This window comes from Vulpes lagopus, chromosome 1 (genome assembly GCF_018345385.1).
Source record: "Vulpes lagopus strain Blue_001 chromosome 1, ASM1834538v1, whole genome shotgun sequence".
Taxonomy (NCBI): domain Eukaryota; kingdom Metazoa; phylum Chordata; class Mammalia; order Carnivora; family Canidae; genus Vulpes; species Vulpes lagopus.
Genome location: NC_054824.1, coordinates 8,249,765 through 8,275,851, shown reverse-complemented (window position 1 = coordinate 8,275,851; position 26,087 = coordinate 8,249,765). Strand labels below are relative to the sequence as shown.

At 40.1% G+C, this 26,087-nt stretch overlaps 1 protein-coding gene across 1 annotated transcript in view; it reads left to right on the top strand.

Moving 5' to 3' along the window:
- LOC121484539 (sine oculis binding protein homolog) overlaps window positions 1-26,087 on the top strand; it is a 163,830-nt gene that overhangs the window by 34,835 nt on the left and 102,908 nt on the right. The window contains exon 4 of the mRNA XM_041743938.1: window positions 7,284-7,435. Coding sequence (XP_041599872.1) covers window positions 7,284-7,435 — 152 coding nt within the window. The remainder of the gene's footprint in view (window positions 1-7,283; window positions 7,436-26,087) is intronic.

Sequence of the window (26,087 nt, the reverse complement as noted above, 5' to 3'; positions counted from 1 at the left end):
ACTAATTTAAATTCTATAATTTTACTGTCATTTTATGTAATATGTGCTCATTCTTTTCACCTACTGGAACCAAATTTTAGTTTTTGTATAGAGATTTCAATTTTATTTTGAGGTTAAGTGCTGCTCTATTTAGATGGGTGTGGACCATTTAAATTCTTGAAATCACTTCATCCAAAAACATAAAAAAAATACATACATTCCTGAAATCACTTCAAATGACTTCATTTCCAAAAGAAAAAATAGGAATAATTTTCAGTGCTATGAAGAACCGTAGTTGTATGGAAGCTCTATCATTTCATTGTACCTATCCTCTTAGTGCAATAAAATTTTATTAATTCAGACTTCAGACTCTATTATTTGGCAATTTTTGATAGTTCAGTTACCAAGGTGGCAGAAATTTTCAGTTGTTACTATGATACTTTTTAAAAGAGCAAACTTCTCAGGCACTTAGGAAGATCCACCCATGTGTAGCTAGTTGATGTAATAATTACAAAGAATTCCCATCTATTAATTATAGAATATCTGGCAGTACAGTGATATATTTGGTAACACCTTGTCAACTATTAATTCAAGTTAAGTAATTTTTAAAAAGAATAACTGTAAGTGAAGCTTTTATTAAATGTAATGGCTTTCCTCTTAAATAGTCTGAGTTAGTGAAATTTAACCAATTAACTGGGTTGTTCTTTGTACTCAAAGATAGTGGTTCTGCCGATGTCATCCATGGGAGGGGATGTGACTGAAGAAACTGGAGTCTGGTCGTCCGGGCCTCTCCAGACTGCATACAGCTGACACTTCCCTCTTCTTACGGCTCTATTTGCCATTGATCCTAAGGCAGGCTCATTTACATATAGGATGTGGCTACTTTCTATCATTTTGTCCCCACCACAGCTATAGTTAAGGGTGGACATTAAGGTCCTTGAGTGACTGGCCCACGTCACACAACTAGAAGGGGTAGGTTTAGTACTTTCACCAACGTCCTCTGTCTCTGTTTCCCAGCACTCTTCCACATTGTCTTTCGAATAATAGCAACTAAGATTTGCAAAGGAGCATATATCTCTTAACTCATTCACTTAAAAAAAATAAAAGTTACCCCTTTGAGAGGGTAATAAGTGCATCTGCCTGTTGCTTTTCTTTTCCAGGGATCCCTGGCTGTATGCTCTTCCTCCTACCTCCTTCAACTTCCACTGTTTTATGTTCACATCTAAAAGGCCCTCTGAAGATGTAGTTGCTACAGTGTGCTCAGTATTATTTTCGTTTCATTTCAGTATTATGTCCATTCTTTGCATGGCTAAGCTTGTTCTACCTATATGCCCAGGGCTAGACTTCAGCAAAGCAGTGAGTGACCAGACGCTTCTCGTACCATAGCCTCTCCCATTTCTACCCTTTACCTCTATCGTTGGAACCTTGTCCTTAGCCCTTCTCCCTACTCTCTGTGAAAATTTGTTCTCCAGAAAGAGCCACTCATTTCAAAGCGTAAGTCATAATTGACAAATATGTACTGAATTTTATTGCTTTTAGGGAATTTGTGTTTTAATGGGATATAAAAAAATATATGGCCAAATAAATTACTCTCTAATGGTAGAATTTAATTTTAGTGGGGAGTTGTGGCATAATTTTTGAAGCTAGGGTACTCTTATTGGCATCTTTGAAATTATAGATGTAAGTGGTTCCCTGCTTCACCCATGTGGAAAATCAGTCTTATCCATGTCTTGCTGTGATCCCCCTCCTTACTGAAGAGAAAACTGGGAAGAGTTTTGCTTGCCTGTGGGTAGAATGACTGCTTCCTGAGATCCAGGTATTATTGGCTCTGGCTCCTTGTTTAATGTATAAGTGGCACTTGCTGGTGAAAGTTCAGCCAGAATGTTTGCAGCAAATCCAAGTCTCATAGTCATAAAGAAATAAAGGCTTGCATTGTGAGCCTTTAACTTTTTTTTGAAAATCAATCAACAAATATTGATTGAATAACACTTCAGCCATCTCCTCAAAGACATTTTGACCTTTTGTTTTCATTTTCTTTGTCTATTATCATGTCATGGAGAAGGGTGCTCTGTAAGTAGCAGAATCTTGTGACAGCTTTTAGTCTGTTTTGCAGAGAGAAGTCTGCATGGATGGCATGTAATCTCATGCTTTTAGAAGGGCCCTGGTCTCTAAGGTGTGATAGTCAAGAGAATGGGCTCTGGAGTCAGCCTGGTCCTCATCTAGGCTTTGGTGTATACTGACTCTGTGATTTGGAGCAAATTACTTTCCTTCTAAACCTCACTTTCCCCATCTCTACAGTTGTGATTAGGATGAAACAACAGATTTAAGAAACTTTGCACTGTGCCTCCCACCACTAAATACTGAATAATGGCTAGCTATGATTATTTTTCCTTTGGCTCAGTGTTCCAAATTTTCTCTGGGTCTCTTTATATGTTCACTTCAAGAACCCAAAGAATTGTACAGAAGCTTCTATAGGACTCTGTAGAGGCTTTTGAACTGGACTGCCTCAAAGTTTTTGGAGTTGAATTATTCCAAGAAGGGCTGCAAAGAAAGCAGACTTTAACCTTAGTTCTTGCCTATCTTCCAGGCCATATCTCTATCTGTGTTCTAAAACATAGCTACTCTGACAAATAGATGGACAGAGGGCTTCCCGTGCTGTGTTTTCCTTCCATGGTGTAGGGAACACCCAGGAGTCACTTCAGGCTGCCTTGCAACTTGTCTCAAATATAATTCAAGTCTTGAAATGATTATCTGGATGTGTGCATTCCAGGAACTGTTGGAGGAGAGAAACATCACCAGCCAATACTTTGAGATTTTTTTCCTCAGTCTTGGACTCCCATGAAAGTTACAAAGGGGTGGTGAATTGACAGTTAATCCCTTGGGGTCCATTAAGGCCCTCCTGATTCTTTGTGCCCTGGGCAAGTAAGGATGCATGTTCATAGTCAATTCAAGTGCCCCTAGAATGTCACCGACCAATGGCCATTCTTATTTTTGAAAGTCACCAGATAAGGCAGTTTCTCAAACAACTTCAGCAAGGCGTTCTAGAAATGCTTGATCTCATACTTCTCTGTGTGATGATAAATACAATTTTGATTTCATCTTAGAGTAATTAATATTAACTTCTCCTTCTGGGATGTAAAATGGAATAATGTTCTATAGCTCTTTGAACATTAGTTTGGAAAGAAAATGCCCTAAACATTTTGCTTAATTAAATCCTAAAGAGGTGGTACAAACTTTTCATGATTAATAGAAACATGCATATTTTGACTGATGCATATTTATATGATATTATCATATGAAAATTTTATCATGTTATACAAACTATTCGCCTTGGGAAAGTGACTTAATGCTGTAAATATTTTACATTTGTTGTTGCATTGTTCATTATGAAAAACACACAGGCTAATGGCTGTAAGGAAAAAATCTGTTACGCCAGTCTTTGAGGTAGTCTTAAGTCTCTAATGGTACAGGCTTTAGTCTAGATGTGAGATTGGAAATCAGGTTCTCCCTAGTTTGGAAAAAGAATCTTTAAATAAATATATATGTATATATATATATATTTTTTTACAGCAGATCAAGTTAGAAAAGCTAAAATGCTGGGGCCTTCTATTTTGCCAATGTAAAGCATGCATATAATTACTGGGTTTTAGACTTTAAAAAAATGTAGTTGTTGAAATGAACCTATCCCTTTGGTTTAAAGCACTTAAGAAAAGCTCACTTTGCTAGGGATGCAGTCATACATACACATTTAAGATGGGTACCATCTCATGTTTAGGACCAGAATTTTGAGCTATGTTTCAGCTGAAAAATTAACTCATAATTACAGTTCTCAGTTTCTTAAATATAATGTGGATAAAAATGGCTTTTATAAGACCAGAGTACCTGAGATATCTGAAAATGTTTTCTCATCTTTGGAACACTAGCTATTGGTAACAGTTTGATGACAGAAAAGGAGAAATCCGATGGAATTTTTCCAGTCTTTGCCTTTATGAAACGGAATTTTATGAGAAACGGATGGGAATACTGAATTATTTAACAAGACAGATGCTAACCACCATTCTAAGAGTTTTCCAACTGCCACATACAAAACAAAAGTGCACAATTTCTTTTGTCTCCTCTTCCCATATTGTTACTTTATAGTACACATGATTTTTAAAAATTTTTTTTATTGGAGTTCAATTTGCCAACATATAGCATAACACCCAGTACTCATCCTGCCAAGTGCTTCCCTCAGTGCCCATCACCCAGTCACCCCAACCCCCCAATGACCTCCCCTTCCATTACCCCTTGTTCATTTCTCAGAGTTAGGTGACTCTCATGTTTTGTCACCTTCACTGATATTTTCACTCATTTTCTCTCCTTTCTCTTTATTCCCTTTCACTAATTTTTATATTCCCCAAATGAATGAGATTATATAATGTTTGTCCTTTTCCGATTGATTGACTTACTTCACTCAGCATGATACCCTCCAGGTCCATGCACTTCGAAGCAAATGGTGGGTATTTGTCGTTTCTAATGGCTGAGGAATATTCCATTGTATACACAGACCACATCTTCTTTATCCATTCATCTTTTGATGGACACCAAGGCTCCTTACACAGTTTGGCTATTGTGGACATTGCTGCTGTGAACATTGGGGTGCAGGAGTACACATGATTTATAAAAGTAATCTCCCTTAAAATTCTACTTTTTGTTTCTCTGTTAGGTCTATTGTAAGAAAATATCCTTGCCTCGTCTTAAAAAACTGACCAGCCAGTCTGCCTGGCGGTGATGGAGGGAAGCATGAGGGTACTGTGAGCTGTACCTCCTCTGCAGCCTTCTTCCTTCTTGCCAGGCCAGGCAGGCTGTGTGCCTGCCCCCGTTACCACTTTGTTTTCCACCCTTTTTCATCTGGATCTCAGTCTCTTATGGTGGATTATTTCATTTCTATTTTATTTTATTTATATCCGTTAAAGATCTAGGAGGAAAAATTTTAGGTTTGTTTACCAAGCCAGACAATTTAAAGGCAGGAACAACATGGGGAACCTAATGGTTGTTCTAAAGCAGCGCCTTGGGAGGTGGGGTCTCCTTTTTGAACTCTGAGGTCAAATAATTTCCCCCATAAAAATTTCTTTTCCTTACAGGTTTCACCAGACTCAAACTTATTGCCAACGGATCATTTGGGAGAGTTCTGCTGTATCATCTTCTTTTTTAGGACTTTAGGATTTTAAAGCAGCTAATCCATTGGGAAGAATTGAAACTAGTAGTTCAAATTAGTTTAGGAATGACAGATGATTATTTTTAAAATATATTATTTCTAATCTAATTTTTAAAAAGACCTCTTTCATACTCTGAGGCTAATTGTAGAGTTTTGTTCAGTTTTCATGTCTATAACATTTCATGTAAAATTTCTATATGTAGACAGATGCCATGTTAGAAACCATGTAAAATATAAATACAGCTTTTCTTGAATAGAACAAATTAAAAAATGCAATCATTGTATGACATTTGATTTCATCTTATGATTCCATTTAAAGAAGGTGTTATCAAAATGTGTTATCAAAAATGATTAATATCAAAGGTCATTTTTACACTGTCTTATTTGATAATCAACAATAGATCACATTATGTAATTTGTGAAAAAAGTGGTCGTTAGAATGACAATATTTATTCCATTAAGGTAAATAAAATGCTGCGCATAGTTCTGAGTGATGATACTCAGGGGAAAAAGAGCCGTATCACTGTACTACAAATTAGTTTGCTTCTAATTTTGCAGGCTGATGACCGCACTGCCTCAAACCAAATCTTTTCCCTGGAAATGGAATGATTGCATGACAGACTCTATGAACCATGAATATGTCAACAACTCATGGACCAGGCCTTGTTTAGCAATTAGTCTTTGGGGGATTTTATTCAGAAATCAGACAACGCTATACTGGAGCTTATTGGGGATTTTGTGATTACTATTCATGTCTGGAGCATGAGTCTGGGATAGTTAAAAAAAATCCATAAAGGAAGAAGAAATGTGGCTAATAGTGGCAATCAGTCATATGTACGCATATTGTCAATTGGGAGGACCAGAAAACTCAAGATATAAGCAAAGTCCCTAGGAGGCAGCAAGAAGATATTTTGTAGACTTTAAAGTCTTCTCTTATTCCCCCTCCCCCTATCAAATAGGCTAGTATCTCCCAGACTTCAGTCATTTGAATGTCACTGTCACATTTTTGTTGTAACTTCTTATCACCTGTGTTATGATTTACTCAGTATATTTTATTAACTGACTCACTTTAAAAGCCTCTCTTTGCTTTGAGCAGTAATGCATGTGATATCACAGGCCTGTTTTGCAAGTTAAATTTGTTTTCCTCCCTTACAAAGGAAAAGAAATACAGTATTTTAATTATTGAAAATAGTCACATATCACTTAACATCATTCTGCGCGTCTCCATGACGTGTGTGGCAGGTCCTACAGGAGGGCTGCAAAGACTACCAGCCTAGCTGAGGATGATCTTTATAGCTATGTGACCTCAGGTCTCATGGCTGACACCTCCATTACCATCCCTCCATTTCGGGACACGAGCAGCATCACATGGAGAGAATTTAAATCAGGCCTGTGCCTCCCTGAGGACATGCATGCAGGAAGGTTCTGCCGTAGGAGACTGCTGAGTGAGCCAGGCCAGTGCCTTTCCATGGGCACAATCTGGCCCCTCATGTCCTTCCTTATTTTGACTAGCCGTATCACTTGGGAATCATTACATTGCAAGGGTAAATAAAACCCCATATCAGGTAACAGTAATAAGACGCGATGCCAAGATTGAGCCTGGTTCCTGACTGTCAAGGTTCACATTAGGGCATCACATTTATGGGTTAGCACTGGGTGTCCCACCCAGTGTGGATCTTACAGGCTTCCAGCAGTACCTTTGAAGAAGAAATGGGTCATTTTACAAGTTTCATTAGTACAGAGCCTGGTGTAAGCCAATAGAATATGCATTTTTACCAGGCTAAGAAGCCTTGGGACCCCCTTCCTGGCTGTGCATTCATGCTCCAGATTTTAAGTAAATGATGTTTTTTTTTTGGAGACTTAAGAGCCAACCAAGGGATAAAAGAGAAAGGAAGAAAGGAAGGAAGGAAGGAATTAAAAAAAGAAAGAAAAGAGTGAGCAAGCATGAGTCTTCTTATCAGGAGCTGGCTATCCTATGAGGTCAGAGAGTAATGAGGTACAGAAATTAAAATGAGACCTCAGGTAGCTCTGTCAGGTTGAGGGTGTGTCTAAGTTTGAAGGGATGTTTGCTTCTGATATGAACATTTTTCTTATACTTTTGTTATAGAAGATGATGTGTCAAATGTACAAATAATGTGTGCCTGGTGCCAGAAAGTGGGAATCAAGCGCTATTCCCTGAGTATGGGAAGTGAGGTGAAAAGCTTCTGCAGCGAGAAGTGCTTTGCAGCCTGCCGACGAGCCTACTTCAAGAGAAATAAGGTAAGAGCACGTAGAGCGAGGCGGCTACGCAGGCCTCCCCAGACCGTGTGCGCATGTACCTCCTAGCTTCTAGCTGAAAACACTGTGCACATTTTACTTTTATTTTTTTTCCTGTCCTGTCTGTTCCCCTTCTCTGTCATACTTAACCTTCTGGAATAAGGGATCCCCTTCTGATGTGTAACCTGTTCTTCCGTTTCTCTGTCTTGATGTTTGAATTCTGAGAGGGTGAATGAGAATTCCATGAGGAAGAACACGGTGGTCGCAGCTGCCACCCTAAGTGACAGTGTCTCTCCAGCATAGAGTGTAGAGACTAGAGTCCATGAAAGATAAGTGGTAGAGATTTCTTTCAGAGGAACTAGCCATGGGAGTGTGGCCAGAAAGCTGTAGTCCACACAGTTTAATATTTGTTCCCAGTGGGAATATTGCTCTGGCTCTTTACAAAACCTGATCCACAAATTTTAATCAAGAACCACAAATTCTAATTGAGAAAAACGTCAAGTCTCTTTTGACGCCTTAGATGAAAGTTGATTAATATTGAGAAAAGGTGAAATAATGACTACCTGAACCAACATTGCGCACACAGCCGAGCGTTTGTGGGCAGCATGGTGGGTGAACACAGGAACAGCCATAGTTAGTCAGTTTTTGTTTTGTTTTAAGACATCTCAGATCTGAAAATGTCCTTTTAGAATAGTAATGGCCACCATTGATGAGAAATGGAATGCGTGATGTTTTTACAATCACACACACACGTACACACACACAGCTAGTTTCTTAATCTTTAAAGAACCAACCGCTCTAGCATTTTGCCACCGATTACTGAAGTAATGTGCTAGATCTTGATTATTTTCCATTGATCTGTATAGCTTCCTAATTCATAAAATTGTCCACATTTTGCTAAGCTTTTCCATTTCCATAATACAAGATCAAAATCTGTCTCTTCTTGAAGCAAACAATTATTATTATTCTTTTAAAGTCTGATATTTGTAATCCTGAAATGCTCATCTCGGGTTCACTGCATTGCAAGAAGCACTGTTGCAGCAAATTATCTCCTGCAAATTTGGGTCACGTCATTCTGCCAAAAAACATAATGCTGAAAGAATTAGGCTGCAGAATTCAGCGGGGTGGAATTTTAGTAGCAGTCTCTAAGTATTAGGCTCATAATCTTCACTGGAACAGGGAGGCAAGTAAGGAAATTGTTTGGAATTCTTTTGGGACGGTCAAAGTCCAGTTCATTTTCCCTTGGGAGGGGCCAGTGAGACTCCAGAGGAGGGGGGGTTGGAGCAACGCATGGGAGACACGTTTTGTTTTAATATAGGAGGATTAAAATGATCTTGGAGACCCTGGGGCTCCCGTTTTGAACGCTGAGCACTGGGGTAACAATCACAGGAGTGGACTCAGCGCTTTCATCTTCAAAGCCCTCCTTACCACAACAAAATACTTTGCATTCCATCCCAGAAGATGGCTAGAGAACAGGGGTTTTTGTCTATGATTCTGAAGAATTGTGGGTCTGAATCTTGATGGACGGCCTGTAGGGAGCAAAATCAAGCAAGATGCTTTTGTCACAATCCTGGTGATATGTGTCATATTTTGCAAAACCATTTAACTTTAGTAAGCCTCTGAAATACCCTAGAATACTATATATAGAGGGAGTGTATATATATATATATATAATGCCATATATATGAATTTACATTGTTATACCTAACATGTAATATTACATCATTATAAAGTTTAAGGTCAAACTGGATTTAAACTTCCATAGCACACAGTTTTAAAAGATGGGTAACTGGGAGCCAAGAAAAGAGTTAGTATTTGGAATACTTATGGCAGGTAAAATCAGCAGGGGGAGAAGGACCATTACCTTTCACTTCCTGTGGGGAGTTATTGGGGTAGGTCTTTGAACATCCTGCAAAAGCTGGGAGTCACAGAAGCTTGAAGTTTAGCCGGTGACTTTGACAGCTGATCCCAGCAGCCCATTAGTGTACATACAAAACCTGTCTTCTCTGCGATCTTCATGCTTATTTATGTATCCCAAAGCCCTGCCACACTATACCTTCTCATTTTTCAAATAGGGGAATAAACTGATCACATCGCTTGCTGGATTCTTTTTTTTTTTTTTTTTTTTTTTAAATTTTAAGAGTGTTATCTCTGCAACAATATCCTATTGTATTACAATAAACATGTACAGCTGCTGCATTTCTGTTAACTGATAGGATTTTGTGGTCATTTCATTTAGGGCTTGGGTTTCCTAATGGATTGTATTCGATACCAGTTTCCATCCTGCCATTTCTAAGAACTGCTGTAATAAGCCCCAGGGTGTTCCCCACTGAAGACAATAGCAAATAGCTACTTTTCTTGTGTCATTTAACAAAGTCTTTAGTCCTTGTTATTAAAATTATGGACATTCTTAATCTTAGAAAAAGGGGCAAAATTCTTCCCATCCTGTCATAAAAGATTTTCTGGCTAGATTCTACCCTAAATTTTAGATATTCAGAAAGGGATGGAAAACAGTGAATAATATGTGTGTAGAAGAGAAATTTGCCTTAGGTATAATGTAGATTTTTAAAAACATGTAAAGTTAACTATGCTGTAAATTATGCTTTATAATGACAGCCGCTTCTTGGTGGATAGCATGCTGAGATCTAAAAATGGTCTCTAAGTTGAACCCAAATTGCATGCATAACTTTACAAAGAAAAATCCTAGTAGAAAAGGTAGCTAATTAGGAGCCGTATTCAGCTGACCTCTGTTTTGTGTCTGAGCAACACCTGCATTTGTGAATGTAAATTGGACAGCTGTGCCTGCGGTTCCCCTGCTATCCTCTTCACAAATGCTTGGGTATGGAGGCAGGAATTGATTTGCTGCTAAAAACAAGGACAAAAATAGCCCAACTCTCAAAATGAAGGCCCACTGAAAATTGGCTCTTTAAATTTCATTTGCTTCTCCACCCTTCCTTTCTCTGGTCTCTGTGTCTGTTTGATGGAGTGGGTTAAGAATGTCATATCCCTCTCTCACAAACCCCAGCCCTGTAAAGTAAAGTGGGGTAGACTGAAGCCAACTTAACCCTTTATGACATGTAGTTTATAGTTTCAGACCAAATTTAAAATTTTTTTTGAAGAGTTGTTTGGATTGCTACACGTACGTGTAGGCTTTCTTCAAGAGGTTTCTGTTAGGAGAGGACTGTGAGTCACAGCTGTATTCATTTAAGAACCGAACTATGAGCTTAGGCATTTCAGGATGTTGGCTCTAAGAAGAAATAGCGTTAATTCATGATTATATTTTTTGTAGAATCCTTATCCCCAAGAGGCTCAATTGCTGGCTCACAAGTTTTTGAAAGAGTGGGTAAGAAAAATACTTTTGTAGTCTATGGGCATTGGCTGAACAATGATATGTCAGTCTCATTACTTGATGCACTAGAGACTTTTCAGGGAACGAATAGCTTGCTCTTTTCCCAGCCCCTTTTTGAGGCCACAAGTAGAGATGGACTTGGGAACATTTCTAGCCTAGAAGTTCGCCTAGGAGTCGGAAAGTTGCAGAGGTGCCTTAGTGGTTTTGCAAGAGATGCTGAAGTGTTTTGTCTAACAAATGCCCATTTTACTTTGTACAATCCTAGACACTTAAAAATATTCTATCCTAAGGGAGTATGCGTTATAACCATTATCCCTTTAAAAACAAGAGTAACAAACAAGACCACAAAGTAGTCATTTCCACATATCCCGTGTTTGGTCTTTTTCCTTCTGCTTGGGAAAATATCTTATTATCTAAACTAATGTCCATAAATCAAGCAGGAAATAAACACTCAAGACAAATGGCCAATGCACCCAGTGTAAGTGACTGTTTTCTTTCTTTCTTTGTTAAGATCTCAAATTTTAGTGTTCTTAATGGGTTAGTGGCATTGATACTTTTTAGTAACAGGCACAATTTCCTAAAGACACCAAAGTTATGTTTCCTTGTTCTAGTTTCTCTATAATTTGAAACTACGTAGAAACTACTTCAATATCATAATGTTGCTGTTCCCCACCAGACCATAGTGGGAAGAAAGCTATGTAGATAAGAGATAACAATAAGGATGAAATAAAGATTGAAAGGTTATATAGACAGAAACAACATTTGCAAATCATGTCCCTTAAATCGTCCACCATCATAATAATACCAAATATTTAAAGAGGGGAATATTATATAATAAAGCATTTATCTTATTTTCAAATGATTTCCCTCTATTCACAGTGATTTCTTCTTAGAAGACATCTCTTTTGGAAGACCCATCATTAATTAGCCCGTATCATATTATTTGAAGACATATTTTATTTAGACTACAGTAGCCCTCCTTATTGCTGGGGGATACCTTCCAAGACCCCCAGTGGATGCTTGAAACCACAGATAGTACTGAACCCTATTTATACTATATTTTTGCCTATACGTACATACCTATGATAAAGTTTAACTTACATATTAGATGCAATTAGAGATTAACAACAATAACTAATAATAAAACAAAATAGTTATGACAATATACTGTAACAAAACCTTATGTGAATGTGGATTCTCTCTCAAAGTATCTTTACTGACCCCTTTTTTTTGTGATGCTGTGAGACACAGATATTGTGATGGAGTCTTAGACTGGTATTGAATCAGGAAGATCATCTGCTTCTAGGCCATGGTGTACCACAAATAACTGAAACCATGGAAAGTGAGCCTTGGATAAGGAGGACTGCTGTACTGATTTTTTGTTTTTGGTTTTGTTTTTGTACTGCTCTTTTTATTAAACTTGAAGGTGTCTTGGAAAAGATTCTCGATTTCAGAGATAATTATGGAACCTAGTAGCACAGAAGAAATGTGTAACAGTTGCCCTGCTAATCTGGTGATTAACCTGTCTACTATGTTCCTTTAAACACCTGCAAGATTTAATTTGCAAAATGGTTATTCTAGAAGGTTTGGGGAAGGACATTAAAAAATTATTTGTAATTAATGTTCTCTGACTGCCTAAATCTCAGGCCACAGACTTACTTTTGCCAGTTACTTGCAAATATTCTCGATCGACAAGTAAATGTGCCAAGGGAACACCAGAGTTCTTCCTACAGATTCACATTATTTTAATGGGATGCCAGTGAGCCTTTTGGGTCTGCCTACCTGCCCTGGCCTGCAGCATGATCGCTCTGATCCCCCAGTGTCTGTTGGAACTGTGCTGCAAGCCTGTCTGCTGGCTGCACAGAGTGGCCCCTTCTGCCCCCTAGGGCTTTAGCCTGCAGGCCAGTGGCTGAGTTCCCTTTCGGTCACAGCAAACAGGGGCGTCCTCAGAAAGCTCTAGGGAAAGAACAACAAACCCAACTGTTTTCTCATTCTGTGGTATTTTGAAATATGGAATGGAATATTGATGAGCTGCTGCAAATGAGAACCTATGAAAAAGGCAATAGCAGGAGAGGGGGAAGATGTTAGCCCTTTGAAACACATTTAGGGTGAGGTTCTAGCAGGAAAGTTCTAGGTAGCGAGGTAAGATGAGGGTCACGTTAAAGTGATGCCTGGGCTCTTGAAGAAAGCCAGAAAGCGTTCAAGGGCAGAGTTTCTGCAGGCTAGGTAGGACCCAATGCCCTTGGAAGCCATCAGAAACTTAGGGAAGACGTGTGTGATCCTCATGTTCCTCAGAACGCTTGAACACCACTTGAGAAGCACTGGTTTAAGGGATACCTGGAATACAAACAGAATGGGGGGAAGTGAGTTTCCCCTGAAAGAAAGGAATAGCACCCCCTTCTAGTTTTTAGTGGGCTATATTTTGGAGGTTGTGGGAAAAATAGAGAAAAAATTCTAATCTGTTATCCAGAATGGGTATCAACCTCTGAATAATATTAGATATTTTAGACCAATTATGAAGAGCTGATTAAAACGCCAAATAGCTTCAAGTCCCAGTCTTTGTTCAACATTTCTTTTCAATGAAATGTTGGAAAGAACAGATGGAAAAGAGGGCGTTTTTGTTTTTTTTTTGTATTTTTGTTTTTTCCATAGATCTGAATCTGATCACCTGGGGGTCAATGTGCAGGGCTATTGACATATTCTTGAATGTTGATTTTCAGACACAGTCAGTGTCTGGCCGTCCTTGTAGTGATAGCTGATGCTCTACACTTAAATCAAGTTTCTCTCATTTGAGCTGCCGGTAATTATCCAATCCATCTCAAAGGCACGCTCTCTTTTAACATTAACCACAGTGTCAGATTGCATCAGCTACATTGTGTTCTGGGGAGCGCGGCTGCGGAGTGATGGATGGGCGTGCCTCGAGTTCGTAGTCCGCCTGTCTGGTTGGGCAGTGGGCAGTCCGGGAAACAAATGATCGGGGAGGGTTCTAGTTATTTGGGACATGCTTCCTCCTTATCGATCCGGTCACTTGCATCACCAACTTTTTCACCTTGCTGCTAGCAGTGTTTGGGTTTATCGGAAGAACAAGCACTTAAAGGATTACCTCATGGGTCATTTTGATGTGCTTTTCCCATCGTAAACTACATCTAGTGCTCTTTGTGCTGGTAAAGTCCAGCACAAGGTGTCAGGAGACCTTATGAATAAAGGCCACAGGAGGGAGAAGTTTCCAAGAGTCCTTAGTGCCCTGTCCAGGGAAACCAAGAGATTACACTTGTGCATTTTCCTAGTTATGCTGTTCATTCAAACGCTTTGTTAAAAACATGATGTATCCAAGACAGGCCAGGTGGCTTGCCTTGAGATTATTTTAAGGTAGTAGTTTGAGTCCAGAATTTTTCTTTCTTTTTTTTTTTTTTTTAAGATTTTATTTATTTATTCATGAGAGACACACACACACACAGAGGCAAAGACACAGGCAGAGGGAGAAGCAGGCTCCATGCGGGGAGCCTGACACGGGACTCGATCCAGGGTCTCCAGGATCATGCCCTAGACTGAAGGTGGCACTAAACCGCTGAGCCACCCAGGCTGCCCCAGAATTTTTCTCATATACTTTTGCAATGTCTGGTCACAAAAGCTAGAACACTGAAGATACGCAGGAGATGCAAGCTCTAGGCACACCTGTGATTTTTATTTCTCCCCTGTATCAATACCCCCAGGTAGCTTCTGTACAGAAGCAAAAGTGTGAACTGGGCAAGCCACATGTACTTATTTGTTCCTTGGCTCTTTGCTCGGTGTTTATATTATTGCAGGTCAGAATGGAATAAAAAGAAGCTCATTGTCGATGGCCGCTTAATTCCTGCCCCAGCAGTTCAGATGGAGAGGAGGAAATTCCCTATGTTACAATCCACTCTTAGAGTGGCCGCGCATGCGGTGGAGTCTGATGTCTACTGACAGGCGGCCTTTGGAGGTTACAAACGTCATCTGTTGCATTCTCTGTAAACACAGGCTGTGGGCCAGAGCTGGGCACTACTACAAGCACAGGAAGGCAGATCAATGGTTTAATGAATCCATAAAAGATGCTTGAACTCTGCTGCAATTTACTGAGCACTCCAGTTAAATGAAACTCCTGTAGTCTTTAACAAAGAAAGAGATAATCAATGGCCGGGGATGGAAGCCAATGTCCAGTAATCACAACCTCCCAGAATTTGTGTTGCTGTCTCATTGCTAACAGAGGGTTAGCCAGCTCCAGGCTCTAAGGCTCACTACTTCTATATTAATATTTTTCTCAGTGTTTGAGCTGCTTTAACCCAGAGACGACATAATCGTTGAGTACTGCTTCTGTAAGGCCTATTTTTTAAAGCTATGGAATATTCTTTCAATGACATTTCTTTAAAGTAATAGGATTAGGCTCCAGAATTATATTATTCTAACACGTAGTGTCTTTGTAAGGCATCCCGTGATGAAAAGTAAATAGGGGAATAAAATCCATTCATGATTAAGTCCTCAGAATGTCAAATTACATAGTGTTGGAGAGCCCTGATTAATCCTTGCATGGTAAAATATTCCTCATTAGTTTGCTATGGCTAAGGGTTAACCACTTCTATTATAAATTCAGACATTAATGTATTTTCTGCTTAATTCATCTTCTAATAGAAGAAAATACACTTAGTAGATAGGAATTTTTTACTTCTAAATGTGCCTTGAAAACATTATACTGATTTATAAGAGAGCTTTGGAGGCATATAGGAGAAACCCTTCACAAATAGGTTCAAATGAATTTACAAGTATTTAACTACTTTTGATTGTGGAAAAACAACAGCTTTGACTTTGAAATGATTTTTTCCCCCACAGAGATAGTAGAATTTATGACATAAAATCAAAGATTTTGTGTCCGATTTTTGTCACACAAACTTTCAGTTTCCTGATTAGCTAATTAGCATTACGAGAGCTGGGTCCTAACCCAATAAGTGTATTTTGGGAATTCAGTGGGTAATAGGAATTTTGAGGTATGACAATTGCTAGTCTGCTTCAGAGGCTGCTTGCCAGACATTCTAGGATAAAGTGGTGATTTCTGTATTGATCCAAGTAAATGCTACATTATCTTGTGATCTGTTTTGGTAGAATAAATTCATATTATTTTAAATAGGGTGAGCGGTTCTAAGATTGCATATCCAACTCTTTGTTAAAAGACCAATCCTTGAAGGTCCTGATACTTTCTGTGATCATCTGTAGGATTAAATGTTTTATAAGTTGGGGCAATTTAAACCGTTGGTGTCAAAGGATTTAGGGATACAGGGACCCAGTGGTATGTGAGATAAAGCTGGACAAATAGACATTTGTGACAAGATGGATGGACCTAGAGGGTATTATAATGAGTGAAATAAGTCAGAGAAAGACAAATACCACATTTTATGGGTTTGTTTCTGCTTTTTGTTTGTGTGTTTGTTTATTATCAAACAAAAAGCAGAAACAAACCCATAAATATGGGGAACAAACTGGTGGTTGCCAGAAGGAAGAGGCATGGGAGGATGGGCAGGATAGGTTGAAGGGGATTAAGAAGTACAGACTTCTAGTTACAAAATAAGTAAGTCATGGGGATATAAGTTACAGGATAGAGAATGCATCAATAATATTGTAATAGCTCTGTATGGTGACAGATAGTAACAAGACTTATTAGCATGGTGATCATTTTATAATGTATATACATGTTGAGTCACTATGATGGATAACTGAAATATAATATTGCATGTCAACTACAATTCAATTTAAAAAAAGAAAAAAGTGGGGAGAAAAGCAGGGCAAATACTTAAAGACAAGAGAGATTTGCTTAGTAAGAGACAAGTCACTGTGCTCCTCTTTCGTTTGTTTTTAGCCAAGATTAAAACAAAATTGTTATTTGTTCATCCATTTACTTAAAAAAAAATATGTTCAGTGTCTCTAATGTGCTAGGTACTGTTTTGGGTTTGGTGGACACATTATTAAATAAGAGAAAAGTCCCTGTCCTAAAGGAACTTACATTCTTTCTCTAAGGGAGATACATAAAATACAAGTTAAAAATATGTATATATGTAACAAAATTTCAGGTGGTGACAGGTGAAGACAAAGCAGGGTGAGGGGATGAGTAGTGATGGGGTGCTGTTTTACATCTGGTGGTTCCAGAAATCGTCCTTGAGGAGGTGAGGTGTGGGTAGGGACAGAATAGGTGATGGGGCTGTCACGAGAAGGGCCTGAGCAGAGTTTATGGGAGGAGGGGGAGCAAGTGAAAGGTAGAGGATCGGGCTTGGCATTTTTGAACAACAGCAAGAAGGCCATACTGTCTGGAGTAGAATGGTCAAGGTGGTTAGGGTGCAGAGGTACTAGTTTGGATTTTATTTTAAGTTTGATGGCAATTTTGGGGAGATGATGAGCAGGATGTGCGGTATGATCTAATCTTCCCTGTTGATTGGATCTCTGTTAAGGAAGCAGTACATTTAAGATCCTGGATGCAGAGAAGATTTGGAGAGTAGGAAAGGCGATAGCATTCCCATGAAGTTGGGTGTGTCTGGCAATAGAAAATGAAAAGTGTCATATTCACTGAATTATTCACTAGTAGTTATGAAACATTTCCCAGTAGAAAAAGTATGTTGAACTAGTTTAGGGTTTTCTTTTTCTTTTTTTTCTTTTAAAATGTGGGAAGAAGTGAACCAAGGATGGATATTGTTGGTTAAATGTTCTGACACAGCGATTTTTCTTTCTATGGGGCAGGTGGGGTTTACGTCCCTTCTAGTGGGGAGGTTAAGGCCTCAGATGGTAAGTTCAACACAGAAACCAAGCCTTGGCCTGGGAGACAGCCCTACAGCATCTATAGGCATCCACACTCCCCTAGAAGTAGTGTGAGGAAAAGGAGATGGTAACTTTGAAGGGGCCACCTTTGGGTAGAGGAAGTGTTTCGAAGATTCTTTTATTCTACGAGTAGACTTAATTTGGTGATAGTTACAGGATGTATCAGGACTTTTTTTTTGGCAGGAGAGGAATATCAGGGTTTTTAATGCAAATAACAGAAGACCCAACTCAAACTGGTTTAAACGATAAAAGACATCTTTTATCTGGTGGAATTCAAGTCCTAAGGTAGGATATACTTCAGACAAGTTGATCCTGAAGTGCAGTGGTTTCATTTCTTCCCATCATTGTCTTCTTGTATATGAGTGTTGGCTGTTTTCCAAGGCAGCCTCCCCAGAGGTCGTGGGATGGCTGCTAGCAGCAATCAGGCCTACATACTTCCTTGTTCATATGCAATAAAAGACAGAGTGCCTGTGTCCTAGCATTCTAAGCAAGAGTCTTAAAATTTATACTCATTGTGTATGTGTAGGTCACATGCTCCCCAGGCCTGAACTGGGACTGTGACCAGGGCAGTGGATATTCTGGTTAACTTGAGCCAGTCAGGGCTTCCCTCAGATGTTAGAGTTAGGCTCATTTTCTTCTAAAGCCTGTGGGAGGCTACATAGGGAAGGGCAGCTACTAGAATGAAAATTTGGAAACTATTAAAAGAGGAAAGGTGTCAGAATGATGGCTGATGGTAAGTGCCAGCAAATATCCGCTAGAGAGAAGGAGGAAGTGACCTCACGAGGCTATCTCATGAGGTTGAATTCTTTACACAATGAATATGGCATGCCTATCTACTTCTGTGAAAGAAGGAATCTGAAACCAAATGTGGATTGAGATATAAAAATGTGGTTAACATTCATCATAGGACACTTAGATGAACTACTTCTATCTAGGACCAGCGATTTGAAAACCTGATTATTAGAATGTTGGCTTTAGTACCAGGACCAAAGTCCTGACTTGTTCTCTTCTTTTTGGACTCCATAGACTATGTGATTACATAGAACTAAGATGAGGGGGGATGCCTGGGTGGCTCAGCGGTTGAGCGTCTGCCTTTGGCTCAGGGCGTGATCTCTCAGTCCCACATTGGGCTCCCTGCATGGAGCCTGCTTCTCACTTTGCCTGTGTCTCTGCCTCTCTTTGTGTGTCTCTCATGAATAAATAAATAAAAACTTAAAAAAAGAGAAAGAACTAAGGTGAGGGGATTGTGGTTAGCTGTTAGATATACTTATTTATGAAGAAGAACAATGGTGCAGTTAGAATAGCAGATAGCACAATGAATAGTTTCATCAGTGTGAGTGGCCTGGGAGATGTTGGACAAGGACCATACTGGATATGGGGAGGCAGATATCTGGGACTGGATGCTGCTGCTGTTACTCATCAAGAGTTAGCCTGGCCATCCATGCATTTAAGCTTTCTCTGTGGCTGAAAACTGCGCCTGCTGAGCAGAAGGGAGCAGGGCGTATTCAAACAAATTGTGATTTAGTCTGAGACTGAGTGCATCAAGTTCAAGTAGCTAAAGGAGGAGAGACCTTGAAGGCCGCAACTCTCAAGTTATTAATTTATCTATGTATTCATTAAACAGGTATTTCTTGAGCAGCTGTTATGTGCCAGGCACCGTGCTAGTCATTGGAGTTGCAGCAGACCATGAGAACGGGTTCCTGCCCTCATGAAGTGTAGAGGCCAGTGGAAGACAGACATTTATTTACATAATAGCACAAATGTGAAATTGTCACTGTGTCAAGTGCTGTGATAGTGTGGGCACAGTGCTGTGAGAGCCTCTAACAGGGGAATTTGATTAGTCAAGAGCCCCGGGAGCTTCCCTGAGGACATAGTGCTTGAACTGAAATCTGAAAGATGGAGATGAGAAGGAGGGGAGAAGGGGAAGAAAGAGTTCATTGGGATGAGGACACAGCAGCATGATTTTTGAATCCTGACCCTGATTTGCTACTTCTTTGCTAATTTTAAGTTCTTTGTGAAGGAATGGAACTTTACCTGTAAACAAGAAAGCAAACAAATATTCCCCGGAACAATAAGCCCATTAATCCACTTGTTTGTGTATTTGTTCATTCATTCATTTATTCATTCATTTCTACCAACCCTCGGGGATTTGTTGCTTACCTTCCCTGACTTTTCACTCCGCTTCAGGAACTGTAGAGTTAGCACAGTATTACTAATTTATTTCAGGGAGTATGTTGACAGTCTGTAACCTCTGAAGGTAGAAACATTTTGTAAGTAAATACCTAAGTATTTACTAAAGTATTTAGTAAAGACCCTAAGTGTTTTTTTATTATCAAATGTATCAGAAAAGCAACAATAACAGCAGAGAAAAGATTGGGTGAAAGATGCACTGATTTGAGAGAAGAAAATAATTAGTGTCTGACAAATATGGTTGGATGATTGAAAATAAATGAAAATAAATGGGGTAAGTCGTTTTTTGATGGAAAGGGCCACAAAAAGGGCAGATCCTTCCCCCCACCTCCCTCTGGTATGGGAAGAGATGTGGTTTTATTATATATATAGAGGGAACTATAGACCTATGCTAACATTAATGCAAGGGTAGACAGGAGGTTTGGGTGATAAATCTCAGGATAGAGAAATGCTTATTGATGCTCAGGTCCCCCCAACTAGATGCTGTGATAAAATGGGAACAGAACAGCATGTCTGCTGGCATAGTAACAGGGGGTGATTCTCATGGCACAATGGTGTGGCGGGAAGGAAGGACTTTTCCTCCCTTTCTTTGTGTTCTTTGTTTCAGCCTGGTATCTCATTTAGTGCCTAGGATCATGATGACAACTCTGTAGAAATGTGGTGATAAATAAATAGGCAGGTAAGCAGTTCACATTTTATCTTCCTGGGTCTTAACTGGGTGATAGGGATATGGATATTTGAAATGAAACGTCCCTGCATCACTCTTCAGGATGCCAAATAGAGGAGATGACCCTTCCCGAGGCTGGCCATGCCCACACCTGCTCAGATGACTGTGAATGGGGACCATGGTGCGATTCAGCTGGAGTCAGTGGCCCCCTCTCCAGTTCCAGTAACTTCTGAAAACCACATATAGTGACAGTCGTTTCCAAAAGAGGCTGATTTTAAAACTGTGATGAAAATGGCTAACAGCAGGCTGAAGGTTAAAGGAAAAAACTTAAAAACCATAAAATCTGCCTGGAGGCTATTTAAGCAAACTGTTTTAGAGGCACAGATGGTTCATATACCTCTGAGCCAAAAACAAAAAAGTAAAAAGGGGACAGTAAAGCTGGCGTGATTAAGCAGACAAGTATGAAAGTTTTATTAGTACTAAAAAGGCATCCTTTAGAAAAGTGAAAAATCTGTCTCTGGCAACTTGGAAGACATGTTAAAGACCAATGGGAAAGGGAGAGGACACATGGATGACATCTCAGAAAGCAACCAGAGGTAGTGGAAACTTGCACAATGTGCTTCTGTACATTGGGTATCAGGGGTTGTGCTCCAAGGCTGTGGAAGACAAAGATGGGGTCTGTGGAAGGTTGGGTGTGGCTTCCCTGTCCTGTATTTTTGAGGTACAGCTTTTATAGGGATTTGATGCAACTTAAATTGTGGGTTGAGTCTCTAAAGGAAAAGGAGCTGGGGCAAATTTGAGAAACTGAAGCACTATCGATCACAAGGCCCAAAGCATGTGAAGGACATAAAGTATGATGTCATTGCCAGTATTTCCAAAAATCGTAAGCATCCCTGAAACTGGGAGTTCATTGTGGTGGGAGGGCCACCAGCCTCTCCTGAGGGTACCCCTCAGTGCTTCCAGTGCAAACCTTCACGTAGGTTCCTGTACATGTGCAAGGGCACACGTCCACTTACATATAAAGTCTCTAGATTTTAGATTGGTGAGCTTCCGTTATCATAATTTGGAGAAAAGTCAGATTCTGAAAAATAACACAACGGTGCAAAGTTTGCAGAGTCGCAATTTGAGAACCTTCCTCTGAGAAAAAAACAGAACAAAACATTACTTGTATCTTGAGTTAGCATTCAATATAAACCTTAAAAAAAAAAATGACCAAATATAGCCTTGCAGAAAAGTAAGGTAAGTTGTTTGGATTTTCAAAAATCCAAATAATTCACTTAGAGTTTGGCTGACTCCTTCCAAAGAGACCCTTGAGGAAAATAAATAACTGAAGGCAAGGAATAAAGCCTTGCCTCGGATTAAGAACCTGGGTAAGGAGTGGATGATATTCCTCAGAGTACACATAAATTAATAGCATACTGTCCCAGGGGTTTATATTAGGAATAGTGTCACTTAATATACTGATTGCTTATTTGGAAGTAGATGACAGGAAGGAGGAGAAGTTTGCTACTTTTTCTAAGTTGCTTTCATTTGAAAAACCACAGGGGATTACCTCTTCCCAGCCGTCCCCTTTCCCCCCGACATAACACCAAACCCTGCTCTACAAATATATGAATATAATGAGGTAACCTAACATCAGATGCAATTCCATTCACTGAGCTGTCAGCTAGCACAAGAGGACAAAAAAGTTTCAATCCTCGTACTCCCTGATATAGGCTGCCTCTGGGGATGCAGAGAGGGGAACTTGGTTTGGTGTGAACGGGCCTCAATTGTGTTCCTCGCCTAGACTTTAAAAAAATTGCATTTAGATGTTTGCTTTATTTATTTATTTATTTATTTATTTATTTATTTATTTATTTATTTATTTATTTATTTTTAAAAAAGATTTTATTTATTCATGAGAGGCACAGAGAGAGAGGCAGAGACACAGGCAGAGGGAGAAGCAGGCTCCTCATAGGGAGCCCGATGTGGGACTCGATCCCAGGACCCCAGACCATGACCTGAGCCAAAGGCAGATGCTCAACCACTGAGTCACCCAAAGATGCTCCTAGATGTTTGCTTTAAAGATAGTTTTTTAAAGTGTACAAAAGTATGTCAAACGATAAGCTTTGTCCCACCTTCACAGGAAATGTGTAGTTTATCCTCCTTTAACTTGATTTTTATAAGAGGCTAATGCTGAACTTTGAAAGAGTTGACACAGAGGATTAAATATATTTTCATTAGGCTCCAGGCTACACAAAGATGGGATACAAGAGCCTGAAAAGGTGTATTGCTGGGGACAAAAGAACCAATAATAAAACTGAAGAATTGGTAAAGATAAATATAATGAAAGTGTACCCTGCCTCTTAACACTCAGGGGTAACCTTTGCAGTTGGCCACCATGGAGAAAGACCGGGTCAAACTCCATGGCAGATGGTTTAATACGTAGTGCGCATATTAATCCATAGAGGCAGCCCTGGAAGTGCAAGCAGGTTGTTAATGATCGTGTATAGCAGTTGTGAGCTGCTCCTGCTCTTGCAGTAAGGAATTCAGATGTCATGCTTCAGGGTTCAAGTTGATGAGTTTCTGGGCTGGGAAAACATTTCCCCCTCTGTATTGCACTGCACAGCTGATGAGGCATGCTCCAGGGAAGGGTGATGCAGGCTACATCAGGTAAAGGCAAGGGAGAGAACGTAGACTCACATCCCAGATCTGTGATTTAGTTTGATGACCTCCTACTTCTGGTTGAAGCGGCACCACTGAGAGTACATCATGGTATGAGGACTTTGTGAATCAAACAAGAAGGCGGCAGACACTACTGTAAACCTAATAATAGAACTTCAAAATTGATACTCAAGTCAATACTGATTAAAAAAGAGATAAAAGAATCCCCCATCTCAGGGTCTGTTGGCACCAGAGAAATCCTGTACCAGTGATATCTTTTTCATTTTCCTGTATCCTGAGTTGCTTAATAAGTAGAAACGAATGTTGGCTTCCCAAATTCCAGAGCATTAAAATTGACTTAAAGACTGAATTAAAAGCAGATAAACCCCAGGGAATTAATTATAAAGATGTATACTCCCAAGCCCTTATACCAGGGCTGGAGCCCAGAGAAATTAACTGTATTTATTGAAGCCTAAATCAAGACAACCAAAATTAAATAGAAATTCAGGAGGAGTTGGAGGAAAAGTTTAGATGTCTTCCACAGTGTGTCATATTAAATGTGATGAGAGAGGAAAATTAAAGTGCCTAAAAGTAAACTTTAGAGGTGAGCCGAAGTTAGCACTTCCAATCCCCAAGCACTCCTTTTTCTCATTCATTCCCCTTTGTTCACTTCCTTTACATTTCTGATGCCACCATTTAGCACTTAATAAATATCCATTAAATTAATTCTTTGTGACCATGTAATTCAGCAAGATGTTCGACACCCCTGGGGCCTAGATATTTGGTTCAGTTGTTCGGGGGGTGGTAATGATGGTTTGGACTTTAATTTCTTTCTCCTTATGTCTGTAGGGACATGGATGATGTATTGTATAAAACTTATATCAAAGTGGTTGTTACAGTTAGCCCTTGTCATCTGTATTCTCCAGGACCATACAGGGACCCAGCAAGTGGTGGCCATCACTGTGTTGCTCTAAACCAGCTGTGCAAGGGAGGAGACGTGGAGAGAGAGGCCTCACTCACTCCTGGGCAGCCCAGCACCCATGGCTCACTTCCCCCACACCTGGAAGGCCAAGCTTGCTCCTAGGGGGAAATGGGAAGGAAGTTGGGCTATTTCCATTTTGCTCTTGGTTCCTGAAGCTGAAATAACCCCTTCTGTCACTCAGCTCCCTTTCAGGAGCTACTGCTAGCAGATCAGGGACAGTTGCATGCATCACTTTTGGCTTGGGCCAGGACACTAGAATAGGCTGGGGAAATGAAAGGCTGGAGAGAAGTACAGAAATGCATATTTGGGTAGAGATCCATGTCCTGCACAACCAGTGAATGAACCAGCAACTGAGATAGATCCTCAGAGCCTGAGACCTCTCTCAGGGCTGGATGCCATGAAGCACAGAAATCGGAGACGTGGTTTCCGCCGAGAAGAATGTCTGCCTGAGTGTCTGAGTCTTCCCGTGCTTGTATGGAAATTTCATGCCACACGTTTATTCACTTACCCATCTATTCAGCCTTCACGGCACACTGGGCATTATTCTGTGGCTGGAGATACAAAGATACATAAAGGAGGAGAGGTCTCTGCCTCTAAGGCTCTCATAGATGAATAGGGGAGACAGACAAGTAAACAAATGATATGGTATGAGGCGTGCTGGAACTGACGTGGATAAGAACTGGGGGCCATGGACTGACTTCCCCAGCCCAGGGGCCAGGCTCTCTGCATGAGTGAGCACATGCTCCGGTGCAGACTGAAATGCAAATTCAGGAAATGGGACAGATAGGAGGAAAGCAAAGAGTGGCAAGGCAGTTTAAAGATCTGAGTCAGGAGTGGGAGTTCTACTTGTCACACGTTGAAAAACAAACGTGTAATCCTTATTGTAGCTCCCAGATTATGGTTTAGCATTTTAAAATATCACAGACTTTATAGGAATGCATCAAACCATATTCCATGACTTAAAAAATTGACTTTGGCTATCATTTTGTCCTGCGGAAGTATTTAGGAGAAAGTTTGCAAGAGACAGAGGAGGCAGAGAAGAGGGGAATGTGCGACAGGCTCATGACAGGCATGTAAAAAGCTGAAAGTGATGTTAGAATGTTTCTCCAACATCCTCCTTTTACAGATGAGAAAACTGTGGCCCTGAAAAGAGAAGTGATTTGCCGGGGCCACAAAGTTAGTGAGGGGCAGATACCGTTGGTGCTGTGACCAGCACGAGATCTCTGAAGTCAGCAAGAGGAGAATTGTAATGGCAGTTGCCTGAAGAGCAAAAGAAATTGCTCTTCCTTTTCATTAAAATTATCAATATTTAGGGGCACCGGGTGGCTCAGTGGTTGAGCATCTGCCTTTGGCTCAGGTCGTGATCCCAGGATTCTGGGATCCAGGCCCACACTGGGTTCCCTGAAGGGAGCCTGCTTCTCCCTCTGCCTGTGTCTCTGCCTTTCTCTCTCTCTGTGTCTCTCATGAATAAATAGATACAATCTTTAAAAAAAGAATTATCAATATTTAATAAGCATACATATACACTGTATAGAAAGGCATAATATCCTAGTTTGCAAAGTTTTGCCATGAATTCATAGTAAGAAATACATTTTTGCTTTGTGATTTAGCGCGCGCGCGCGCGCGCGCACACACACACACACACACACACACACACACACACACACAGACTTCTACCCTACTTCATGTTACCTCAATCACTTCGATCCTGGCATTTTCTTGATTTTGCCAGGAGATGTCAACAGAAGATTTTTTTTAAAAGGCTTTATTTATTTGAGAGAGAGAGAGATTGAGTGTTAGAGAGCATGCATAAGCGGGGTGGGGGGCAGAGAGAGAGAGAGGAGCAAGCTGCCTGCTGAGGAAGGAGCCCTACAGATGCAGGGCTCAATCCCAGGACCCCCGGACCATTACCTGAGCTGAAGGCAGATGCTTAACCGACTGAGTCACCCAGGTGCCCCTCAACAGAAGATTTTTATGCAGTTATGTCACAACTGCAGACTGGATG